Source organism: Ascaphus truei, chromosome 2, assembly GCF_040206685.1.
Source record: "Ascaphus truei isolate aAscTru1 chromosome 2, aAscTru1.hap1, whole genome shotgun sequence".
Lineage (NCBI taxonomy): Eukaryota > Metazoa > Chordata > Amphibia > Anura > Ascaphidae > Ascaphus > Ascaphus truei.
The window spans coordinates 13,169,791-13,192,059 of NC_134484.1; the positions used below are offsets into that span (position 1 = coordinate 13,169,791).

Consider the following 22,269-nt stretch of genomic DNA (forward strand, 5'->3'; position numbering starts at 1 on the left):
ACACAGTACCAGTACTTTTATATCCAAACCTGCTACAGTACCAGTACTTTTATAAGCAAACCTGGCACAGAACCAGTACTTTTATATCCAAACCTGCCACAGTGCCAGTACTTTTATAAGAAAACCTGGCACAGAACCAGTACTTTTATATCCAAACCTGCCACAGTCCCAGTACTTTTATAAGAAAACCTGCCACAGTACCAGTACTTTTATATCCAAACCTGCCACAGTACCAGTACTTTTATATCCAAACCTGCCACAGTACCAGTACTTTTATAAGCAAACCTGCCACAGTACCAGTACTTTTATATCCAAACCTGCCACAGTACCAGTACTTTTATATCCAAACCTGCCACAGTACCAGTACTTTTATTAGCAAACCTGCCACAGTGCCAGTACTTTTATATCCAAACCAGCCACAGTACCAGTACTTTTATAAGCAAACCTGTCATAGTACCAGCACAATTCTTTTATAAGCAAACCTGCCACAGTATCAGTACTTTTATATCCAAACCTGCCACAGTACCAGTACTTTTATAAGCAAACCTGCCACAGTACTAGTACTTTTATAAGCAAACCTGCCACAGTACTAGTACTTTTATAAGCAAACCTGTCATAGTACCAGCACAATTCTTTTATAAGCAAACCTGCCACAGTATCAGTACTTTTATATCCAAACCTGCCACAGTACCAGTACTTTTATAAGCAAACCTGCCACAGTACTAGTACTTTTATAAGCAAACCTGCTACAGTACCAGTACTTTTATAAGCAAACCTGCCACAGTACCAGTACTTTTATAAGCAAACCTGCCACAGTACCAGTACTTTTATAAGCAAACCTGCCACAGTACCAGTACTTTTATATCAGTATATATTGGAAATAGAGGAAGCACCAGGAAACTTTAAATGGAACTCAAACACTTCTGTTGTATTTAGTACATCAGAGCAAATACAACTACATGCCCCTGAAGAAGCGGAGGGATCCGTGAAACGCGTAGGGCGGAGTTTGCCCCTACTCCCACGGATGTACTGACTGTGCAGTGTCTTCGCGATCTCCTTCGTTTTTCACCGTCAGTGATCCCCCGTGGCCGATACGTCACATCCGGTTCCTGTCCGCGTCATCCACGCTACTCACGAGAGTAGCCGCCGGACATCCGAGAGATTTGGGAGATCCAGAGTAAGGAGAAGGACAGTAGGACTTCCAACGGAGCAGTGCACCACGCCAGGAGATCAACGTACCCCAGCGGGACTGGAGGACAAAGCGTGGGGACACCGGAGACGGTCTCTGTCAGTGAGAAGTGCCAACCCTTGTGATTTTATCACGTTACACTACGCATGTCCTATTACAATCTTGTAAGTAGGATTCCAATTTTTGTCTGTCACCGTGAGGAGAGGAGCTGTTTTTAATCATCGTTTTTTTAATAAATGGTATTTTTGTTCATCTCACCGTCTTGCCTACTTACCAATAGGGAACTCACCATTCCCCTTATCCCACCACCCCCCAACCATTGTTGATTTAATACAGTATTACACTATGTAGTTTTGTTTCTTTTTCTCTTATATGTGCTGGTCATCCATCCACCTCCAATTGGATTCAAGTGACTTTGGACTTATATTATCATTCATTTTGGACACCTTACTAAGGACTTTTATCACCGGTATATTTTTATTTGTATATTACACCATTTGATAGTTTCTGATGTTTCTGATGCACATTTAATTTAATTCAATTGGCTCCGTTAGGTAACTTTTCTCTTCTTTATAAGCAAACCTGGTACAGTACCAGTACTTTTATATCCAAACCTGCCACAGTACCAGTACTTTCATAAGCAAACCTGGCACAGAACCAGTACTTTTATATCCAAACCTGCCACAGGACCAGTACTTTCATAAGCAAACCTGGCACAGAACCAGTACTTTTATATCAAAACCTGCCACAGTGCCAGTACTTTTATACCCAAACCTGCCACAGTGCCAGTACTTTTATAAGCAAACCTGGCACAGAACCAGTACTTTTATATCCAAACCTGCCACAGGACCAGTACTTTCATAAGCAAACCTGGCACAGTACCAGTACTTTTATATCCAAACCTGACACAGTACCAGTACTTTTATATCCAAACCTGCTACAGTACCAGTACTTTTATAAGCAAACCTGGCACAGAACCAGTACTTTTATATCCAAACCTGCCACAGTGCCAGTACTTTTATAAGAAAACCTGGCACAGAACCAGTACTTTTATATCCAAACCTGCCACAGTCCCAGTACTTTTATATTCAAACCTGCCACAGTATCAGTACTTTTATATCCAAACCTGCCACAGTACCAGTACTTTCATAAGCAAACCTGCCACAGTACCAGTACTTTCATAAGCAAACCTGCCACAGTACCAGTACTTTTATATCAGTATATATTGGAAATAGAGGAAGCACCAGGAAACTTTAAATGGAATTCAAACACTTCTGTTGTATTTAGTACATCAGAGCAAATACAACTACATGCCCCTGAAGAAGCGGAGGGATCCATGAAACGCGTAGGGCGGAGTTTGCCCCTACTCCCACGGATGTACTGACTGTGCAGTGTCTTCGCGATCTCCTTCGTTTTTCACCGTCAGTGATCCCCCGTGGCCGATACGTCACATCCGGTTCCTGTCCGGGTCATCCACGCTACTCACGAGAGTAGCCGCCGGACATCCGAGAGATTTGGGAGATCCAGAGTAAGGAGAAGGACAGTAGGACTTCCAACGGAGCAGTGCACCACGCCAGGAGATCAACGTACCCCAGCGGGACTGGAGGACAAAGCGTGGGGACACCGGAGACGGTCTCTGTCAGTGAGAAGTGCCAACCCTTGTGATTTTATCACGTTACACTACGCATGTCCTATTACAATCTTGTAAGTAGGATTCCAATTTTTGTCTGTCACCGTGAGGAGAGGAGCTGTTTTTAATCATCGTTTTTTTAATAAATGGTATTTTTGTTCATCTCACCGTCTTGCCTACTTACCAATAGGGAACTCACCATTCCCCTTATCCCACCACCCCCCAACCATTGTTGATTTAATACAGTATTACACTATGTAGTTTTGTTTCTTTTTCTCTTATATGTGCTGGTCATCCATCCACCTCCAATTGGATTCAAGTGACTTTGGACTTATATTATCATTCATTTTGGACACCTTACTAAGGACTTTTATCACCGGTATATTTTTATTTGTATATTACACCATTTGATAGTTTCTGATGTTTCTGATGCACATTTAATTTAATTCAATTGGCTCCGTTAGGTAACTTTTCTCTTCTTTATAAGCAAACCTGGTACAGTACCAGTACTTTTATATCCAAACCTGCCACAGTACCATTACTTTCATAAGCAAACCTGGCACAGAACCAGTACTTTTATATCCAAACCTGCCACAGGACCAGTACTTTCATAAGCAAACCTGGCACAGAACCAGTACTTTTATATCAAAACCTGCCACAGTGCCAGTACTTTTATACCCAAACCTGCCACAGTGCCAGTACTTTTATAAGCAAACCTGGCACAGAACCAGTACTTTTATATCCAAACCTGCCACAGGACCAGTACTTTCATAAGCAAACCTGGCACAGTACCAGTACTTTTATATCCAAACCTGACACAGTACCAGTACTTTTATATCCAAACCTGCTACAGTACCAGTACTTTTATAAGCAAACCTGGCACAGAACCAGTACTTTTATATCCAAACCTGCCACAGTGCCAGTACTTTTATAAGAAAACCTGGCACAGAACCAGTACTTTTATATCCAAACCTGCCACAGTCCCAGTACTTTTATAAGAAAACCTGCCACAGTACCAGTACTTTTATATCCAAACCTGCCACAGTACCAGTACTTTTATATCCAAACCTGCCACAGTACCAGTACTTTTATATCCAAACCTGCCACAGAACCAGTACTTTTATATTCAAACCTGCCACAGTACCAGTACTTTTATATTCAAACCTGCCACAGTACTAGTACTTTTATATCCAAACCTGCCACAGTACCAGTACTTTTATATCCAAACCTGCCACAGTACCAGTACTTTTATATCCAAACCTGACACAGTACCAGTACTTTTATATTCAAACCTGCCACAGTACCAGTACTTTTATATCCAAACCTGCCACAGTACCAGTACTTTTATATCCAAACCTGCCATAGTACCAGCACAATTCTTTTATAAGCAAACCTGCCACGGTATCAGTACTTTTATATCCAAACCTGCCACAGTACCAGTACTTTTATATCAGTATATATTGGAAATAGAGGAAGCACCAGGAAACTTTAAATGGAATTCAAACACTTCTGTTGTATTTAGTACATCAGAGCAAATACAACTACATGCCCCTGAAGAAGCGGAGGGATCCATGAAACGCGTAGGGCGGAGTTTGCCCCTACTCCCACGGATGTACTGACTGTGCAGTGTCTTCGCGATCTCCTTCGTTTTTCACCGTCAGTGATCCCCCGTGGCCGATACGTCACATCCGGTTCCTGTCCGGGTCATCCACGCTACTCACGAGAGTAGCCGCCGGACATCCGAGAGATTTGGGAGATCCAGAGTCAGGAGAAGGAAAGTAGGACTTCCAACGGAGCAGTGCACCACGCCAGGAGATCAACGTACCCCAGCGGGACTGGAGGACGAAGCGTGGGGACACCGGAGACGGTCTCTGTCAGTGAGAAGTGCCAACCCTTGTGATTTTATCACGTTACACTACGCATGTCCTATTACAATCTTGTAAGTAGGATTCCAATTTTTGTCTGTCACCGTGAGGAGAGGAGCTGTTTTTAATCATCGTTTTTTTTAATAAATGGTATTTTTGTTCATCTCACCGTCTTGCCTACTTCCCAATAGGGAACTCACCATTCCCGTTATCCCACCACCCCCCAACCATTGTTGATTTAATATAGTATTACACTATGTATTTTTGTTTCTTTTTCTCTTATATGTGCTGGTCATCCATCCACCTCCAATTGGATTCAAGTGACTTTGGACTTATATTATCATTCATTTTGGACACCTTACTAAGGACTTTTATCACCGGTATATTTTTATTTGTATATTACACCATTTGATAGTTTCTGATGTTTCTGATGCACATTTAATTTAATTCATTTGGCTCCGTTAGGTAACTTTTCTCTTCTTTATAAGCAAACCTGCCACAGTACCAGTACTTTTATATCCAAACCTGCCACAGAACCAGTACTTTTATATCCAAACCTGCCACAGTGCCAGTACTTTTATATCCAAACCTGCTACAGTACCAGTACTTTTATAAGCAAACCTGACACAGAACCAGTACTTTTATATCCAAACCTGCCACAGTGCCAGTACTTTTATATCCAAGCCTGCTACAGTACCAGTACTTTTATAAGCAAACCTGCCACAGAACCAGTACTTTTATATCCAAACCTGCCACAGTGCCAGTACTTTTATATCCAAAGCTGCTACAGTACCAGTACTTTTATAAGCAAACCTGGCACAGAACCAGTACTTTTATATCCAAACCTGCCACAGTGCCAGTACTTTTATATCAAAACCTGCCACAGTACCAGTACTTTTATATCCAAACCTGCCACAGTGCCAGTACTTTTATATCGGTATATATTGGAAATAGAGGAAGCACCAGGAAACATTCAAACACTTCTGTTGTATTTAGTACATCAGAGCAAATACAACTATTTAGTACTAAATACATCAGGCGTTTTTGAACTCCAGTGAAAGTCTCCTGTGTGCTACCTCTATCTCCCATATCTGCTATACATACGTGGATCCAGCCGTGAGACGCCGGGGTCAGTAGGGCGTGAGAACCAAGAAGGAGGAAACACATTTATCATTTATACTTACAAGCATTGATGTGCCACTTATATACCTTCTTTATATTGTCATATAGTACTTTTATATTCAAACCTGCCACAGTACCAGTACTTTTATACCCAAACCTGCCACAGTACCAGTACTTTTATACCCAAACCTGCCACAGTGCCAGTACTTTTATACCCAAACCTGCCACAGTACCAGTACTTTTATACCCAAACCTGCCACAGTGCCAGTACTTTTATACCCAAACCTGCCACAGTACCAGTACTTTTATATCCAAACCTGCTACAGTACCAGTACTTTTATATCCAAACCTGCCACAGTACCAGTACTTTTATATCCAAACCTGCTACAGTACCAGTACTTTTATACCCAAACCTGCCACATTTTATATCCAAACCTGCCACAGTACAAGTACTTTTATACCCAAACCTGCCACAGTGCCAGTACTTTTATACCCAAACCTGCCACAGTACCAGTACTTTTATATCCAAACCTGCTTCAGTACCAGTACTTTTATATCCAAACCTGCCACAGTGCTAGTACTTTTATTCCCAAACCTGCCACAATGCCAGTATTTTTATATCCAAACTTGCCACAGTGCCAGTACTTTTATACCCAAACCTGCCACAGCACAAGTACTTTTATACCCAAACCTGCCACATTTTATATCCAAACCTGCCACAGTACAAGTACTTTTATACCCAAACCTGCCACAGTGCCAGTACTTTTATACCCAAACCTGCCACAGTACCAGTACTTTTATATCCAAACCTGCTTCAGTACCAGTACTTTTATATCCAAACTTGCCACAGTGCCAGTACTTTTATACCCAAACCTGCCACATTTTATATCCAAACCTGCCACAGTACAAGTACTTTTATACCCAAACCTGCCACAGTGCCAGTACTTTTATACCCAAACCTGCCACAGTACCAGTACTTTTATATCCAAACCTGCTTCAGTACCAGTACTTTTATATCCAAACCTGCCACAGTGCCAGTATTTTTATATCCAAACTTGCCACAGTACCAGTACTTTTATACCCAAACCTGACACAGTGCCAGTACTTTTATACCCAAACCTGACACAGTGCCAGTACTTTTATATCCAAACCTGCGTGCTCGGCACACACCCCGCGTGCTCGGCACACACCCCGCGTGCTCGGCACACACCCCTGCGTGCTCGGCACACACCCCGCGTGCTCGGCACACACCCTGCGTGCTCGGCACACCCCCTGCGTGCTCGGCACACACCCCGCGTGCTCGGCACACACCCCGCGTGCTCGGCACACACTCCGCGTGCTCTGCACACCCCCCGCGTGCTCGGCACACCCCCCGCGTGCTCGGCACACCCCTCGCGTGCTCGGCACACACACCCCGCGTGCTCGGGACACACACCCCGCGTGCTCGGCACACACCCCGCGTGCTCGGCACACACCCCGCGTGCTCGGCACACACCCCGCGTGCTCGGCACACCCCCCGCGTGCTCGGCACACACCCCGCGTGCTCGGCACACACACCCCGCGTGCTCGGCACACCCCCTGCGTGCTCGGCACACACCCCGCGTGCTCGGCACACACCCCACGTGCTCTGCACACCCCCCGCGTGCTCGGCACACCCCCCGCGTGCTCGGCACACCCCTCGCGTGCTCGGCACACACACCCCGCGTGCTCGGGACACACACCCCGCGTGCTCGGCACACACCCCGCGTGCTCGGCACACACCCCGCGTGCTCGGCACACACCCCGCGTGCTCGGCACACACCCCGCGTGCTCGGCACACACACCCCGCGTGCTCGGGACACACACCCCGCGTGCTCGGCACACACCCCGCGTGCTCGGCACCCCCCCCGCGTGCTCGGCACACACCCCGCGTGCTCGGGACACACACCCCGCGTGCTCGGCACACACCCCGCGTGCTCGGCACACACCCCGCGTGCTCGGCACACACCCCGCGTGCTCGGCACCCCCCCGCGTGCTCAGCACACACCCCGCGTGCTCGGCACCCCCCCCCCCCGCGTGCTCGGCACCCATCCCGTCTTTTTTGTTTGGTTTTGGGATGTCGGGTTCTAATTTTACTCCCCTTTTTTCTTTCTTTTTTTCATCTGACTACAGCACGGCCCCGTTTCTCAGCGCCCCGCTTTTCGGCGATCCGCGATACGGCGGTACCGAGAAGGGGGCCGCCATGTCTGCGCATGAGCAGAATGGGTCGGTCCGGGGTAGCGCATACGCAGAACTTGCTGGTCCGGGGTCGCGCATGCGCAGAATAGCTTTTTTGCCGATGTTGCGCATGCGTAGAACGGCGCATTGATGGTCTGCGCATGCGCACATAACGAAAAACGCCGGTTCCACTTCCCAGCGATTTTTGCTTTGCGGCGGGTCCTCAGAACATAACCGACCGCGTGACTGGGGCATTGGATTTGCACCTTTTTTTTTTAAAAGATAACTGAAAGATGAGATTATTACATCAACCTTTAGGGAAGTGAATATAAAGCCTGGCGATGCAAAAAAAGGAATTAAAGAATGAAAAGACAACATTTGGTAGACAGAAGATTATTGGTTATTTTGCACAGAGCTTGGACCATGAACATTGGGATAGTGGCTCATACACATCTCAGTAGCTCTCTTTTTGACATACTGTATATATATATATATATATATATATATGTAGCGGTCATGTAAAATGCCTACAGTCATCTCTCCTGCTGGCAGTAAGGCCTGGTAAGTGTGGGCATGCCAGCAGTAATTATGGAGGTTTCCCCTCACACCCTGGTGGGGTGCTCTGTGTATGGCTGGGACTGGTCACATGCTCTGACTCCATGGTTAGTGATGTCAGAGATGTGTCAGCCTCAGAAGCTTACATAAGGCACAGCACTGTGTTCTAAAGTTAGTTGCTGTGGAGTTGAGGGAGGAGTTCTAGTTGCTGTCTAGTTCAAGTTCTGCTGAGAGGAGGAGTCCTGAGTTGCTGAAAGAGTTGAGTCAGTTATGTTGTAATAACTCCATGGGAGGCTGTGTCCAGGGACCTGGCACAGGACAGTGATTCCTGCGGGAATAGTGAATCCCTGATCTAGGTGACATACCTAATTAAAGGGAGCACAGGCGAGATGAGCGGCTGAAGATACTCCTTGTGGAGGGCAGTTGCCCTGCCGTGTCAATAAAGATGAGTTCAGCCAGAAACCCTCTCGTGTATCTATCAAGAATGAGTGTACAGAGAGGAGCACCACGGAGGAGTTCCTCGCCAGGATCATCCCCATGCGGACGCAGGGACCCTGGTGAGGTGGAGGCGCTGCACTGGAACTAGGTGAGACTCAGCACACTACCTCAGCTGCCTGTCTGACGGGTCCTCCCCACACACCATCATGCGGGAGACTCAGGAGTCCTGTAGCCAGCAGGTGCACCATATGACATACCCACACTGTAATGGGGTCCGGTTAGACCACAGGGGCCAATGTGAGATTGGGTGGGTCAGGCCGGGCCAGAAATACCGTTACATTTGGAGGCGAGCTGCTGAGATCAGATCTGTCATCAGGACAGGCTCTAGCTAGGCACACTGGGAAACAGGGAGAGTGTCTGCTGCCACTCTGTGCTGCGTAGGGAAGGACCTAGGGGTAGTCAGGGGACTGACGGGATATTGTCAGTTCGCAGGGACAACCTAGGGGCCTAAAGGGAGTGAGGGGTCTGGAGCGGGCTATAGCTGACCGAGTCACCTTGAGGCAGTGCTAGTTGGTAGGATGCCAGAAGGGACAGCCTGTTAACTTGGTCAGGAGTCCTGGAGAGGGTCTGCGCTAGGCTGACCAAGACAGGTAGACGCCCCAAGTACTGCATGGCAGAGCCAGCCAGAGTACCTAGCCCATTCCAGACACTCACCGTAGGGAGCACAGACTGGGAGGAAGGAGTCACAGCAGACACTGAGAGAGTGAGCCTAGCCTGAGGTAGTGCAACACTGGGTCACACCTAGATAAGGTACACATGTGGTGGTGCATCTGAAGCTAATCTTTATTGTACCAGTGTGGTGGCTGCCCCGCAGAGAGGAGCCCCATTGTACAATCAGAACGAACACAGTAATCCAATGGCGATGCAAAGCAAAATGGCGGCTCCCGCTTCCCTGGGAGACCGCGTGGGCCAGTTGCAGACAATGCGTACATTGCTAGACTTGCAGAGAAATTGGCCGGAATTGGCGCCAATGAAGAAACCCCGCCCTGTCAGGGGTAGTGGCGCGAAAGCTGTGGCCGCGCGGGAAAATGTTGCAGAAACCCGTCCGGGACTGGCGGGAAAACCAGAGCCCCGCCCCTACACTGTGAGTGACGCTGGGCAGAGCCAGGTCTATTCCTTCATAGAATGTGCCTCATTTCCGCTTTATCCCAAGGACAGATTGTTTGAAGAACTGCAGTCGGCCAAATCTGTTCTTCATAATGAAACCAATAGAACTGTAAGGTGCAGTCAAGCACATCCTCAAGGATTTGGAGTCTGGCTATCAGAGAACAGGAAGCTACCCTTTCTGTTGTGTCCGTGTATACAAAACCTATTGAGACTGCCTGTTAGTATGATCTATGACCCCAACCTGCTGCTACTAGACTACAAGGAGGTGTTCATAGAAGGGATAAGGTGTCTGCACAACACTTGTGTTACTTGTGACTTTTCAGGTGGTGAATTGGCGTGGGTACCCGAGTGTGCCTACTGCGGAGTACAGTTTCCAGAGCCAGTTGCAGAAAATGCTGCAAATGATAAAATTGCAGGAACTTGCCCGGGATTGGCGGGAACACCTAAACCCCACCCCCGCCAGCCGAGTGACGCTGTGCAGAGCCAGAGTCACTCCTTGAAAGAGTGTGCCGCCCCTCCTTTAAATTCCACCAGGGGGAGCGAGAGTTTTGAGCAGTCATCAGCCATTTCTGTTCACCAGGAGGAGGAGCCGGGACTCTATATCACTATGAGCCCTGCTGAAGTTCAGGCTGTCTTCAGGGAGAAGTTACCTAGTGCCTCCCATGACCAACACCCAGCTGTGGTGATGCCCCAGCCGGCGGACCACACCAGTGAAGCTGGAGATAAGGAATCACCTGCCCCGTTATCTATGGAACAGGAGAGACCACTGTGCAAAGTGTCCCCCGTAACCAGCACAACAAAGCGCGAGATAGACATTGGGGTATATCCCTATTTATTGCCAGGAGGCTCCCTGGTAGTCAAGGCGGGAGCGGACACAGCCATGCTGACGGCTGAAGCGCCGCGTGCGGCCTGCACCGAACCAGTTGATCCCGGAGAATGGGGATCGCTCCTAATGATCAGAACGGAGCCTGAAGAGAGAGGGGTCTACAACCGCGGTGAGAACCCGGAACCTCACCGTCGGTCCCCTGCGGGAGTGCCACTCCCCGAGTCGGAGTTCGGCCCCTCGAAAGAGGAACAAGCGACCCTAACGACGGTGGTGATGCGCCTACCGGCGGACCACTACAGCGGTGCTGGAAAAGAACCGGCACTTACCTGTGTCGCGGCGGAGTGGAGTCTCGTGTCGCCGGTGCAGAACCAACCAGAGAGGCGGAGTCCCACGGCCGTGGTGACTTGCAGCGCGGAAGGAGGAGAGGATTCCATCCCGAGCCGACGGAGCGGTGAGATGCATCCTTACCCTTCCCAGGCGCCGGTGGTGGCGACGGCGGAGCAACCGGATGTCGTCGTGGAAGAAGAGATCCCGCATGGGGGTCCAACACGAGATGGCGACGCTTCCGGTTCCGGGGAGGACGTCACTTCCGGTGGCGACGGCGGAACCCAGGAAGGGGAAGCAGCGACGCTTCGGCGATTGGGGGAAGGTCCCCGACCGCTCGTATTGCCCAGAAGATGGAGAGACGATCTCAGGACTAAGGAGGGTGAGACATCATCCTTGGACCAGTCTACGGACAGCCAGGAGCGGGTCGTAACCCCGTGGGGTCCCGTCCCATGCCCCTATACCCAACCCCATGCCCTAGCTAATGTCCCTACCCCTATCACACGGTCACCGGGTTCACCGCCCAGCTTGGAACTTGTGGACATACCTTTGGGGGGGGAGGAAGGACGGACTGGGGAAAGGCAGCTCAGTGGAGCTACGGAAGGCGATTCACGGGGAGGGGGAGAATTGAGGGTGGCGGATACAGCACCCCAACCGGCAGTAAAGGCTCCGGGGTCCTCGAGGTGGTTCAACTCGCGATCCACAAGGTCGTCAGGGGTATTTTCGTTTGATGACGACAGGGAACCAGGACCCAATCCATTTAAGGAGACCCGGTGGTGGGCCCCGTTATTTGAAGGGTACTCCGCGTGGATGGACCGTACTCGGTTCCTCATCCGGCGGGAGGACGTGGTAGATTTCTGGTGGAAAGAGGGAGAGTTTACACCCGAGCAGAGGGACAGGGAATTACAGGATAGGTGGTTCCAGCTGGAGCGTAGAGACATAGCGCCCATGGGTCCCGACACACTGTCAGATCCAGTTGATCCTGATGAGCCCCTATCATGGGTGTTACCTGGGAGGGCAGGTAATGCTGATTTGACCAGGGTCAGTAGGGCGGAGAGGGCTATAATAGTCAAATATAAAAGATCCCATGGGTTGGAGTATCCCTATGTTCCGGAGCCCCTGATGGATGAAATTGAGGACAATAGGGAAACGTGGCTCCGAGAAACTATAGAGCTGTATTTAGCCAATAGGGGGAGTGACATTGTAGGTAAGAAGGCGGAAGAAAGGATAGACACCCTGATGCGAGTGTGGAGCATAGGGAGAAATGTTCACAAACATAGGGTGACCTATGTGCCAGAGAGAGGATCACCTAGGCATTATTATGTGACGGTCCTGGATATGGGTAACCGGGAAGTGAGGAAACCTGACCCAGATCACTATTATTAAGGGGGTACTGAGACATTACGCGGGTTCGTGGCTGCTGGTCGGGGCGGGCTTGGCGGATGACTGTATTCATGTGTACTGTATTATGAGGAAATCTTGTGTGATGTTAATTATGTTTTCCGTTACAGTGCTTCCTGGAAAGAGGTATACAAATTTAGGTCCCAGCGAGGACGATGGGATTCACCAGGGGGAGAATTTAGCGGTCATGTAAAATGCCTACAGTCATCTCTCCTGCTGGCAGTAAGGCCTGGTAAGTGTGGGCATGCCAGCAGTAATTATGGAGGTTTCCCCTCACACCCTGGTGGGGTGCTCTGTGTATGGCTGGGACTGGTCACATGCTCTGACTCCATGGTTAGTGATGTCAGAGATGTGTCAGCCTCAGAAGCTTACATAAGGCACAGCACTGTGTTCTAAAGTTAGTTGCTGTGGAGTTGAGGGAGGAGTTCTAGTTGCTGTCTAGTTCAAGTTCTGCTGAGAGGAGGAGTCCTGAGTTGCTGAAAGAGTTGAGTCAGTTATGTTGTAATAACTCCATGGGAGGCTGTGTCCAGGGACCTGGCACAGGACAGTGATTCCTGCGGGAATAGTGAATCCCTGATCTAGGTGACATACCTAATTAAAGGGAGCACTGGCGAGATGAGCAGCTGAAGATACTCCTTGTGGAGGGCAGTTGCCCTGCCGTGTCAATAAAGATGAGTTCAGCCAGAAACCCTCTCGTGTATCTATCAAGAATGAGTGTACAGAGAGGAGCACCACGGAGGAGTTCCTCGCCAGGATCATCCCCATGCGGACGCAGGGACCCTGGTGAGGTGGAGGCGCTGCACTGGAACTAGGTGAGACTCAGCACACTACCTCAGCTGCCTGTCTGACGGGTCCTCCCCACACACCATCATGCGGGAGACTCAGGAGTCCTGTAGCCAGCAGGTGCACCATATGACATACCCACACTGTAATGGGGTCCGGTTAGACCACAGGGGCCAATGTGAGATTGGGTGGGTCAGGCCGGGCCAGAAATACCGTTACATATATATATATATATATATATATATATATATATATATATATATTCATGATGTGGTGGGTGTGGGAGTTTGTGCTAGCTGGGAATGTGTATTACTCATACACATCTAGACCAGGAGAGGGAGTGGGGAGAGGGGGAGAGGGAGTGGGGGAAAGGGAAGGGAGTGGGGGGGAGGGAGAGAGTGGGGAGAGAGAGACTACTGTGGGAGGAGGAATTGTTTTCAGTGCACTTTAAGTACCTTTGGGTGTACAGTCTAAATTCAGAGAGCAGTGAATCTCATATGCGCAAATAAGTATTTTATGTATTATTTTATGGAGGAAGAAAGGTTGAATTAAAGGCGTAGTAGGGGAGAAATGTGCAGCAGAAGAACAGGGCACAATGCAAAGAAGCTATTGTAAATAAAAGAAAATAGCCACCAATTAAGCAGAGCCAATAAGAGATCCAGGATAGAGACAGGTGATCAGAATGGGGGAATCTCGAGGTGCGCTAACTGATGTAAAAGCGAGAGACGACAAAAGGTCAAAGTGGTAACACCGGCAAGGGTAGGGACCAAAAACATCAAGCACACAGTCTGTAGTTAGGCATGTATAAGAACTCGTATAGGTGCAGCAGGTGTTCAGTTTCAGATGTGACAAAGATGGCAAACGGTGGTGAAAAGATTGCAACAAGTCCATTGAAATAATGAGTGACACGCAGTTCAGAGCGTGTAGGAGGGTGGGTTGTGATGCAATGACAGTCACTGTTTCCTTTCGTCCTCAGTTGGCCATATGGTAATTTCCTGGTAATATCAAACTCCTGTGCCACTGTCTATATAACAACATGCCCGCCATTACAAAACCATGGCGCTCCTTCCTTTTATGCCATAAGATTGAGATGGATTATGAGGACACTAATCACGCGATAGTTTCCATGTATACTCAGAGCTATACAATACAGGATTTAGAGACAGGAGATTTTTCATTCCCCTGGCTCCTTCTCTTTCCGCTTCTACAGGTCACATTTGAAAGATTAAATGCGCTGGTATGTCTCAGATTTCTGGAACACGGCCAGTCTTAAATGAAGGGATAATGTGGAGAGGAAGCAGATAAAAAGAAGGATTAGGAGGGTGCGGTGATTCGCATTGGAGCCAAACAACATGTTCAATTTATGCTCTTTCGCCATTTATTTTTAATTGAAGCGCTTGCAATAAATGATATAGAGCACTGTGGTGTGGCCCAGGCTACATTGTTTAACATATGTAGCCCTCTTTCCCCCTGCTGTAAAGAGGCTGCAGTCACCTGTTGGCTCACAGGGGGCCTAAGCCTCCGCCATGGGAAGCCTGGGGTAATATATTTTTTATATATATAAAAGTCTTCCTTTTTCCATCACTAGATCTATGGGCTTTTGTTGCAGGGATCCCCATTAGTGCCTTGTCATTGTGGAATTGTGGGTTCATGTGAATCATTTTTATGTACTTTCTTATTATTTAGTTTTATTTTAATTGGTATAAAGACAATTATTTTTACTAACTGTGTTTTTCCTTTTTGCGCTTTCTTTTTGTTTGCATGTTTCCTATCCACCCGCTGATCACGGGAGAGTGAAAGCTGCAGAGTGAGAGCACATACTTTGAATCAAGGGGATCTATTGAGACTGCGCACATCTGCTTTATTCTATTGACTAGTCCCAGACCACCTGTAATCAGGATACAGCTGTGTCTTGTCTGTGTCCCTCAACCTGGTTCTACAGGGCAGTGTCCCTATCTATAGGCCTGTCCCTGCAGCAACCACAAGCTACACAAGGGAGTCGGGGCCTAGCTAGGGCCTTTTGGGAGTACTCTGTCCTAGTACTGGGGTCACAGACCCCTGCACATATACACCCTACCCTGATGGCGTCCCAGCTCCGACTAACATGTCCCTGGTGCGCCAAATGTATCCTTTCCAACATGGCGGCGCCCTTTACCAGGAGCCGCCGGAGCCTCCGGCGAGCCCGTCACCACTCCCACCTCCCCGCAACATGGCCCACAGCAGTGGAGGTAAGGGAGAGGGGGCAGAAGAACCGGGGGACCAGAGGGTATCTGGTTACATCCTCCCCCTGGTGAAAAATACCAATGTCCCCGCTTGGGAACAGCGGAACACAACATAAATTTATATAATAAAAATGCATAACAATACCTTGCATATATATTGTATTGTATGTCTTTATTTATATAGCGCCATTAATGTACATAGCGCTTATATATATACAACTTATCACACATAACTTTAAACAATATTGTACAGTTCAGTAAACTTATTTACGACAGAGCCCAGCTTAGCTTTAGCTGGCTGCTGAGACTGATTGTAAGTCACTCTAGTGGGAGGGCGCCTCACCCTTTGACTCCTGCAAGTCTCGGTCTCAGTCTCTGTAGCTTCGTCTTGAAGAGGTGATCTGGAGCTTGAGGCCCCGACTCTCTCATAATGGGTGAATTTAGCTGAACAATGTCTCTGCTTGGATGAACAAAGTCTCAATTGGGCACAAAACTGGGACTTTTGGGGTCGAGGGGGTGACTTATTGATGCCGCAGATGAAGGTACATGGGGTTCCGGCCCATTACCTGGTGCTCCGTGGGAAGGTCCCCACCAGTCTCCGGCGAAATCGGTGGAGGTTCCCTCCAAAGGGTCTTGATTACTTTCAGTCAGTGAAACAGGAGTCTCTGCAGACTCTTTGGGCTCAGAATTGGTCGCTACAGTCTTTGGTTCTGGATCACCCTCTCCCACTTGTGGTATGGGCAACAAGTGGTTTCGGTGCCAGACCTTTACCCTGCCTTCCGCGTCACATATGCGGTACACAGGGAGGCCCAGCATCTGGGACTCTACTTCAAAGGGTCCTTCTCTCCATCGATCGGCCAGCTTGTGTTTGCCGGAGATCCCTAAATTGCGTAGGAGAATGGTGTCTCCAGGCCGAAGCTCCCGATAGCGGACCTTGTGATCATATCTCCGCTTGTTATTGGCGTTTAACTGGGCTGTGGCCCTTTCCGATAGCTGATATTCGTGGTGCAGGCTGTCTTGGAGTCGCTTCACATTGCGGTAGTGAGCCACATTGGGTACCCCATCGGTAGATACCCTTTGGTGGCCACTCCATCTGCGACATTATGTGACCCACATAGGTGACGGACGTTAGGCAGAACCTGCACTTATCCAGGGAAACCTCAGGCCTTCTTTGCCTAATCTATCCAACACCTTCATGAGACGTTCCTCGTGCTCTTCGAGGGTCTTCCCAAACACGATTATGTAATTGAGGTAGACCTGGCACTACATATCAGTTCATCAGAGGGTTCATATCGCCAAGTGTCTTTTCCATCAGCCTCTGGAAAGTCGAGGGAGCACCACAAATACCTTGAGGCATTTCTTCAGCCCTGGCTGAAGCGTATTGTATAAGGGCCATGGTGACATGGAGGAGTCTAGCTGTAACAGCCCAGCAGGGGGAGAGGTGGCAGAGTGACTGCGGGGGGTAAAGGCAGCAGAGTGCCTGCGGGGGGGGGGGGGCAGGGGTGGTGGAAAAGTGCCTGCGGGGGGGGGGGGGAGGGGGAGGGGGTGTGGCGGCAGAGTGCCTGCGGGGGGGGTGAGGCGGCAGAGTGCCTGCGGGGGGAGTGACGGCAGAGTGCCTGCGGGGGGGAGTGACGACAGAGTGATGCGGGGGGAGTGACGGCAGAGTGCTTGCGGGGGTAGTGACGGTAGAGTGCCTACGGGGGTAGTGACGGCAGAGTGCCTGTGGGGGGGAGTGACGGCAGAGTGCCTGTGGGGGGAGTGACGGCAGAGTGCCTGCGGAGGGGAGAGGTGGCAGAGTGCCTGCGGGGGGGAGAGGCGGCAGAGTGCCTGCGGGGGGTAGTGACGGCAGCAGAGTGTCTGCGGGGGTAGTGATGGCAGAGTGCCTGCAGGGGGTAGTAATGGCAGAGTGCCTGCGGGGGGAGTGACGGCAGAGTGCCTGCGGGGGGGAGAGGCGGCAGAGTGCCTGCGGGGGGTAGTGACGGCAGCAGAGTGTCTGCGGGGGTAGTAATGGCAGAGTGCCTGCGGGGGGAGTGGCGGTAGAGTGCCTGCGGGGGGAGTGACGGCAGAGTGCCTGCGGGGGGAGTGGCGGTAGAGTGCCTGCGGTGGGAGTGACGGCAGAGTGCCTGCGGGGGGGGAGTGACGGCAGAGTGCCTGCGGTGGGAGTGGCGGCAGAGTGCCTGCGGTGGGAGTGACGGCAGAGTGCCTGCGGGGGGAGTTGTGGCAGAATGCCTGCAGTGGAGTGACGGCAGAGTGCCTGCGGTGAGAGTGGCGGCAGAGTGCCTGCGGTGGGAGTGGCGGTAGAGTGCCTGCGGTGGGAGTGACGGCAGAGTGCCTGCGGGGGGAGTGGCGGCAGAATGCCTGCAGTGGAGTGGCAGTGGTGGCATGTCCTAGATGCCCCGGTACCATCACCCAGGAAATGCCAGTTTTCCTCCCTATGCGTTAGGCACCAGAAGTTACATTATCTGGAAAATAAATATTTTTAATTTGAAATACATAAGACACCTGGAAGTGTGAGTGTGAGTGTGCAGGGTGAGAGTCAGCCTCTGGGCAGAAGTTATCCGTGATTCACAAATTACCGGTTACTTTTACAGGAGCTCCCCTTGGGCTCATGCCGTCAAACTCAGAGTTTATACAACAATTCCCATCCTGTTTTGTAATCGGACAGGGAAAGATAAACAGGTACAGTAGATACAGTTACAACACCTGCCCCGCACTAAAATCCTCTCCAGCTCTGACGGAAAAGCACACTGGCATTACAGTACAATATGTAAGCTGTGGCTGGGAGCATGGAGACAGAGATGCTGCATGATAAACCATGGTTCATGTCCAAAGCAATCAGCCCTGAGGAAGGGCTCAAAATGTTAGCTTTACGAAACCAGGTGTTAATACATTGTGTGCTACAGCATTTTATTTGAAAAAGATGATTGATTTTGTTTTTTGTTTTTTTCCCTTCCAGCTGTTTCTCTGAGTTGCTACCTGTGCCAGTCTCAAACAGAAAGTAGAGATTGCATAGATATAAAGAACTGTACCGAAGGATTCAAGATCTGTAAGACAACTGTGTACAGCCCAGACATCGGTAAGTGTTTCAAACATCAGGTTGTGGTGAGAAGGTTATAACTTAGATCCGTAGGAGTAAAGCTGGTAGCTTTGCTGTGAACGTTACTGTATGTCCAATGACCTGTTTGTGCCTATAAAATAGATGGTCCATCTGTTTAGCCACTTTTAAATAAACATAGCTGACTAAGTACAGTAGCACAAATAGTGGGCATCTATCCAACGGTATTTCACATGCCCGGGGGTTAAAGAATTATTTGTCCTGGAACAGGACTGTTATTTTTCTGTTTCCAATTGCAGCTCTGACTGCCAGCATCATCTATTTTGGTTGTTAGCTTTCCCTGTATCTAAAACTCCCAGTGCATGTGGAAACTGCTACATTTTTGATACATTTTCCCCTCCAGAATGCCAATAGCTGGTTGCCCTGACAACCTCTTTAGTCCTCCGAGCTGAGATGGTATGTCTCAACTCCCCTCTCTGTGTTCACAGTTAGCACAGTCCAGACACTTTTCCTGTGTGACAGGAATCACATACTTCCTTTCCATACAAGCAGGCTGAGTGAGTACACCTATCTTACCTACCCCTTTGCAAGCCATCCGTTTTTGACCTTCCCTTAATACAAAAGCACCTTCACAGAGAAGCACTCTCTCACCACTCATAATATCTACCAGCACCCTTTATTTGCTGTGATTTTCTCAATAAAGTTAAGAATATACTAAAGGACTTGGGGTGCTTTCAAAAAGGGATGAGTTCAGCTATCTGGCCACACTTATATCCTGCATATAACCCTTTGGCTTCAGAATAATATTCATTTTATGGAGTGAACTTTGCCAGTGACTCGTCATCACACCTTGGTTCTTCTGCCAGTATAAAGGGGTCGGTAATTGAGATAGTTGAGGACATGCAGGATGGCCGCAGCCTTACAAGTGGGGATGTTGCAGTTCAGAATATATCCAGCAAAGCTGCCAACTGTAAAGTGGCCACTTACAGTACCTAAAAGAACTTGTGCATGTGACTACTGCTAACATGTTTAATAAATAGGACCTCAAGGAGGAGGTATGTGAGGCAGACATATAGGCTCTCTGGTCTAGAACAGGGGTGTTTGCAAACTGGGGGGTGCAAAATCTCAGGGGGGGGGGCGGTTACAGAGGCCCCGCGCTCTTCCGAACGTAATTTAAATAAAATGCTGGGGGAGCGTGCGAGGCCTCTGTATGCCTCACTTACCTTGTCTCCTACGGCTTCTTGTGACGTGTCGCCATGACAACGCGGAGTCAAATGATGCCGCGGTATCAAATGGCAACGCAACGCAACATGACGTCATGATGTCAAATGATGCCGCCGCCAGAGAGACGGTAAGGGTGCTGGGGGGCCCGAGCGGGGGAGAGAGCAGGCAGGGGTGCAAAGAAAAAAGTTAGCGCACCCCTGGTCTAGAACACAGGCCTGTGATACATTTCATTGGACCGATATAAAAGCTCTTCCCAGCTTTTCCAACACTGGACTACTACAAAATGATTTCCTCTGCATCTGACAACCAAGGAAGAGATTTGTATGGCTGGTGAATAGACAAAACGTTAAGGTTTCCCTGTAAATGCTACTGTATCTTAGTCTATATATATATATATATATATATATTATAGACTAAGATACAGTAGCATTTACAGGGAAACCTTAACGTTATTTTGGTTATATATATATATATATATAGATATATATATATATATATATATATATATATATATATCTATATATATATATATATATATATATATTACCAAAATCCAAAGATCAGGGAAGGAGACACAGCACTAGACGTGAAAAAATGTATTTAATAGATAGTCAAAAACGATCCATCGTTTCGGAGCCAACTCAGGGCCCCTTCATCAGGAAGGTGCAGGGCGGTGCATGAAGGGGCCCTGAGTTGGCTACAAAACGATGAATCATTTTTGACTATGTATTAAATACATTTTTCCACTCCCTTCCAGTGCTGTGTCTCCGTCTCTGACCCTTGGATTTCAGTGAAGTATATATTTTTTTATACATCACTTACGACGCGATATTTGTGAGCTCATTGACCACATAATGTCTCTTCTCTCACGTTTTTGCATTTCAGGCTATCCCTTCCAAGGCAACGAGTTGGTTGTCAGGGACTGCGCTCACACCTGTATAGAAAGTGACCCAAACACGCTGGGGCAGAGCCGACCCGTGTTCTGTTGCACCACCGACCTTTGCAACAACAGAGGACTATACACCAGCAACTCACCAGCCACGGTGACCCCAAGCTATAGAGCACTGACATTGTGTATGGGGTCAGTCATTGCTCTTCTACGAACTGAATTATGAAGACAATTGCAGACTTTTTATTATCTGATTAGTCCTGTAGATCCCTAAATTTGTTGCACATGTAGTTATGTTTAATTGGACCAATGTCATTCTTTATTTTTTTTATAAATGTAGTTATCTTTAAATGTACACGCTTTTGAGAGTTCACAAGTCTGCAATCAGGTCTGTGTCTGAAGAACACACATCTGGATATCTGGAGAAGTCGGTGGTTACTGAATGTATCAATAGTTCAAATATTTTGCAATTCTGAGGCAAAAAAGTACTGAAGACATGTAAAAAAAAAAATGCTTCAAAAATAGGCCTTTTTGTTTCCGGTTAATGTTTTTGTGCCCCAGAAATGAGGCTTCGTTGGTTTTTATACAGTCAAACAAAAATGTGCAGTTATAAAGAACTACTGTACAGAAAACAGCCTCTATAGAGCATATGGATCCATTTCTCTATATTGAAATAAACATATCAGCAGTGGGTGTAGGTGCTGGCTGGATGTATATCAGGATCCGAGAAGCACAAAAACTAGCAAAAATCTGTATTCATCCGTCGCACGCGCAAAATAAAGGCTTGCCAAACACAGTGTTTTAATAACAGTAACCTTGTTTCATATAGCGCTTCTCCCACCAAAGGGACAGAAAACACTTCCCAATTACAGTATAGTGCACAGTACACAGGATATGGAATTGTTGTTGATACAGTCCCTGCCCCGTAGAGCTTACAATCTATGTTTCTAGTGCCAAGAGGCACAGGGAGATAAGGTGACTTGCCCAAGGTCACAAGGAGCTGACATCAGGAATTGAACCAGGCTCCCCTGCTTCAAACTCAGTGATTGTTGTTATCGGTCAGTTTTGTTACTCACGGAGCCACTCATCCTATACCTTATTGCAGTGATTTTATTCCGCTGAACACAATTAGCACAACGTTTCGGGGGTAAATACCCCTTCATCAGGTACACACAGTGATATCAGTGTAGCCATGTCTCCTCTGGCTGTCAGCACCCCCTCCCCTGGTGGGTGACCGCGGGTACGCCGAGTCCCAAGGCGGCCCCGCGAGCCAATCGCGCGGGTGAGGGCGGTCAGGTCCCGGCTCGGGGGTTGCCGGGGACGCGTGCGGCCAGTTGCCAAGGCCGCACGCGCGTCACAGGGCTCCCGGCGCTCCCGGAGCCG

At 48.6% G+C, this 22,269-nt stretch overlaps 1 protein-coding gene across 1 annotated transcript in view; it reads left to right on the forward strand.

Annotated features, from left to right (window-relative positions):
- LOC142475753 (ly6/PLAUR domain-containing protein 2-like) overlaps nt 1-22,066 on the forward strand; it is a 37,042-nt gene extending 14,976 nt beyond the window's left edge. Inside the window, exons 2-3 of the mRNA XM_075581487.1 lie at nt 18,675-18,794; nt 20,883-22,066. Of these exons, the coding sequence (XP_075437602.1) occupies nt 18,675-18,794; nt 20,883-21,112 (350 nt within the window). The 3' untranslated portion in view covers nt 21,113-22,066. The remainder of the gene's footprint in view (nt 1-18,674; nt 18,795-20,882) is intronic.
- Nucleotides 22,067-22,269: the final 203 nt, after the last annotated feature.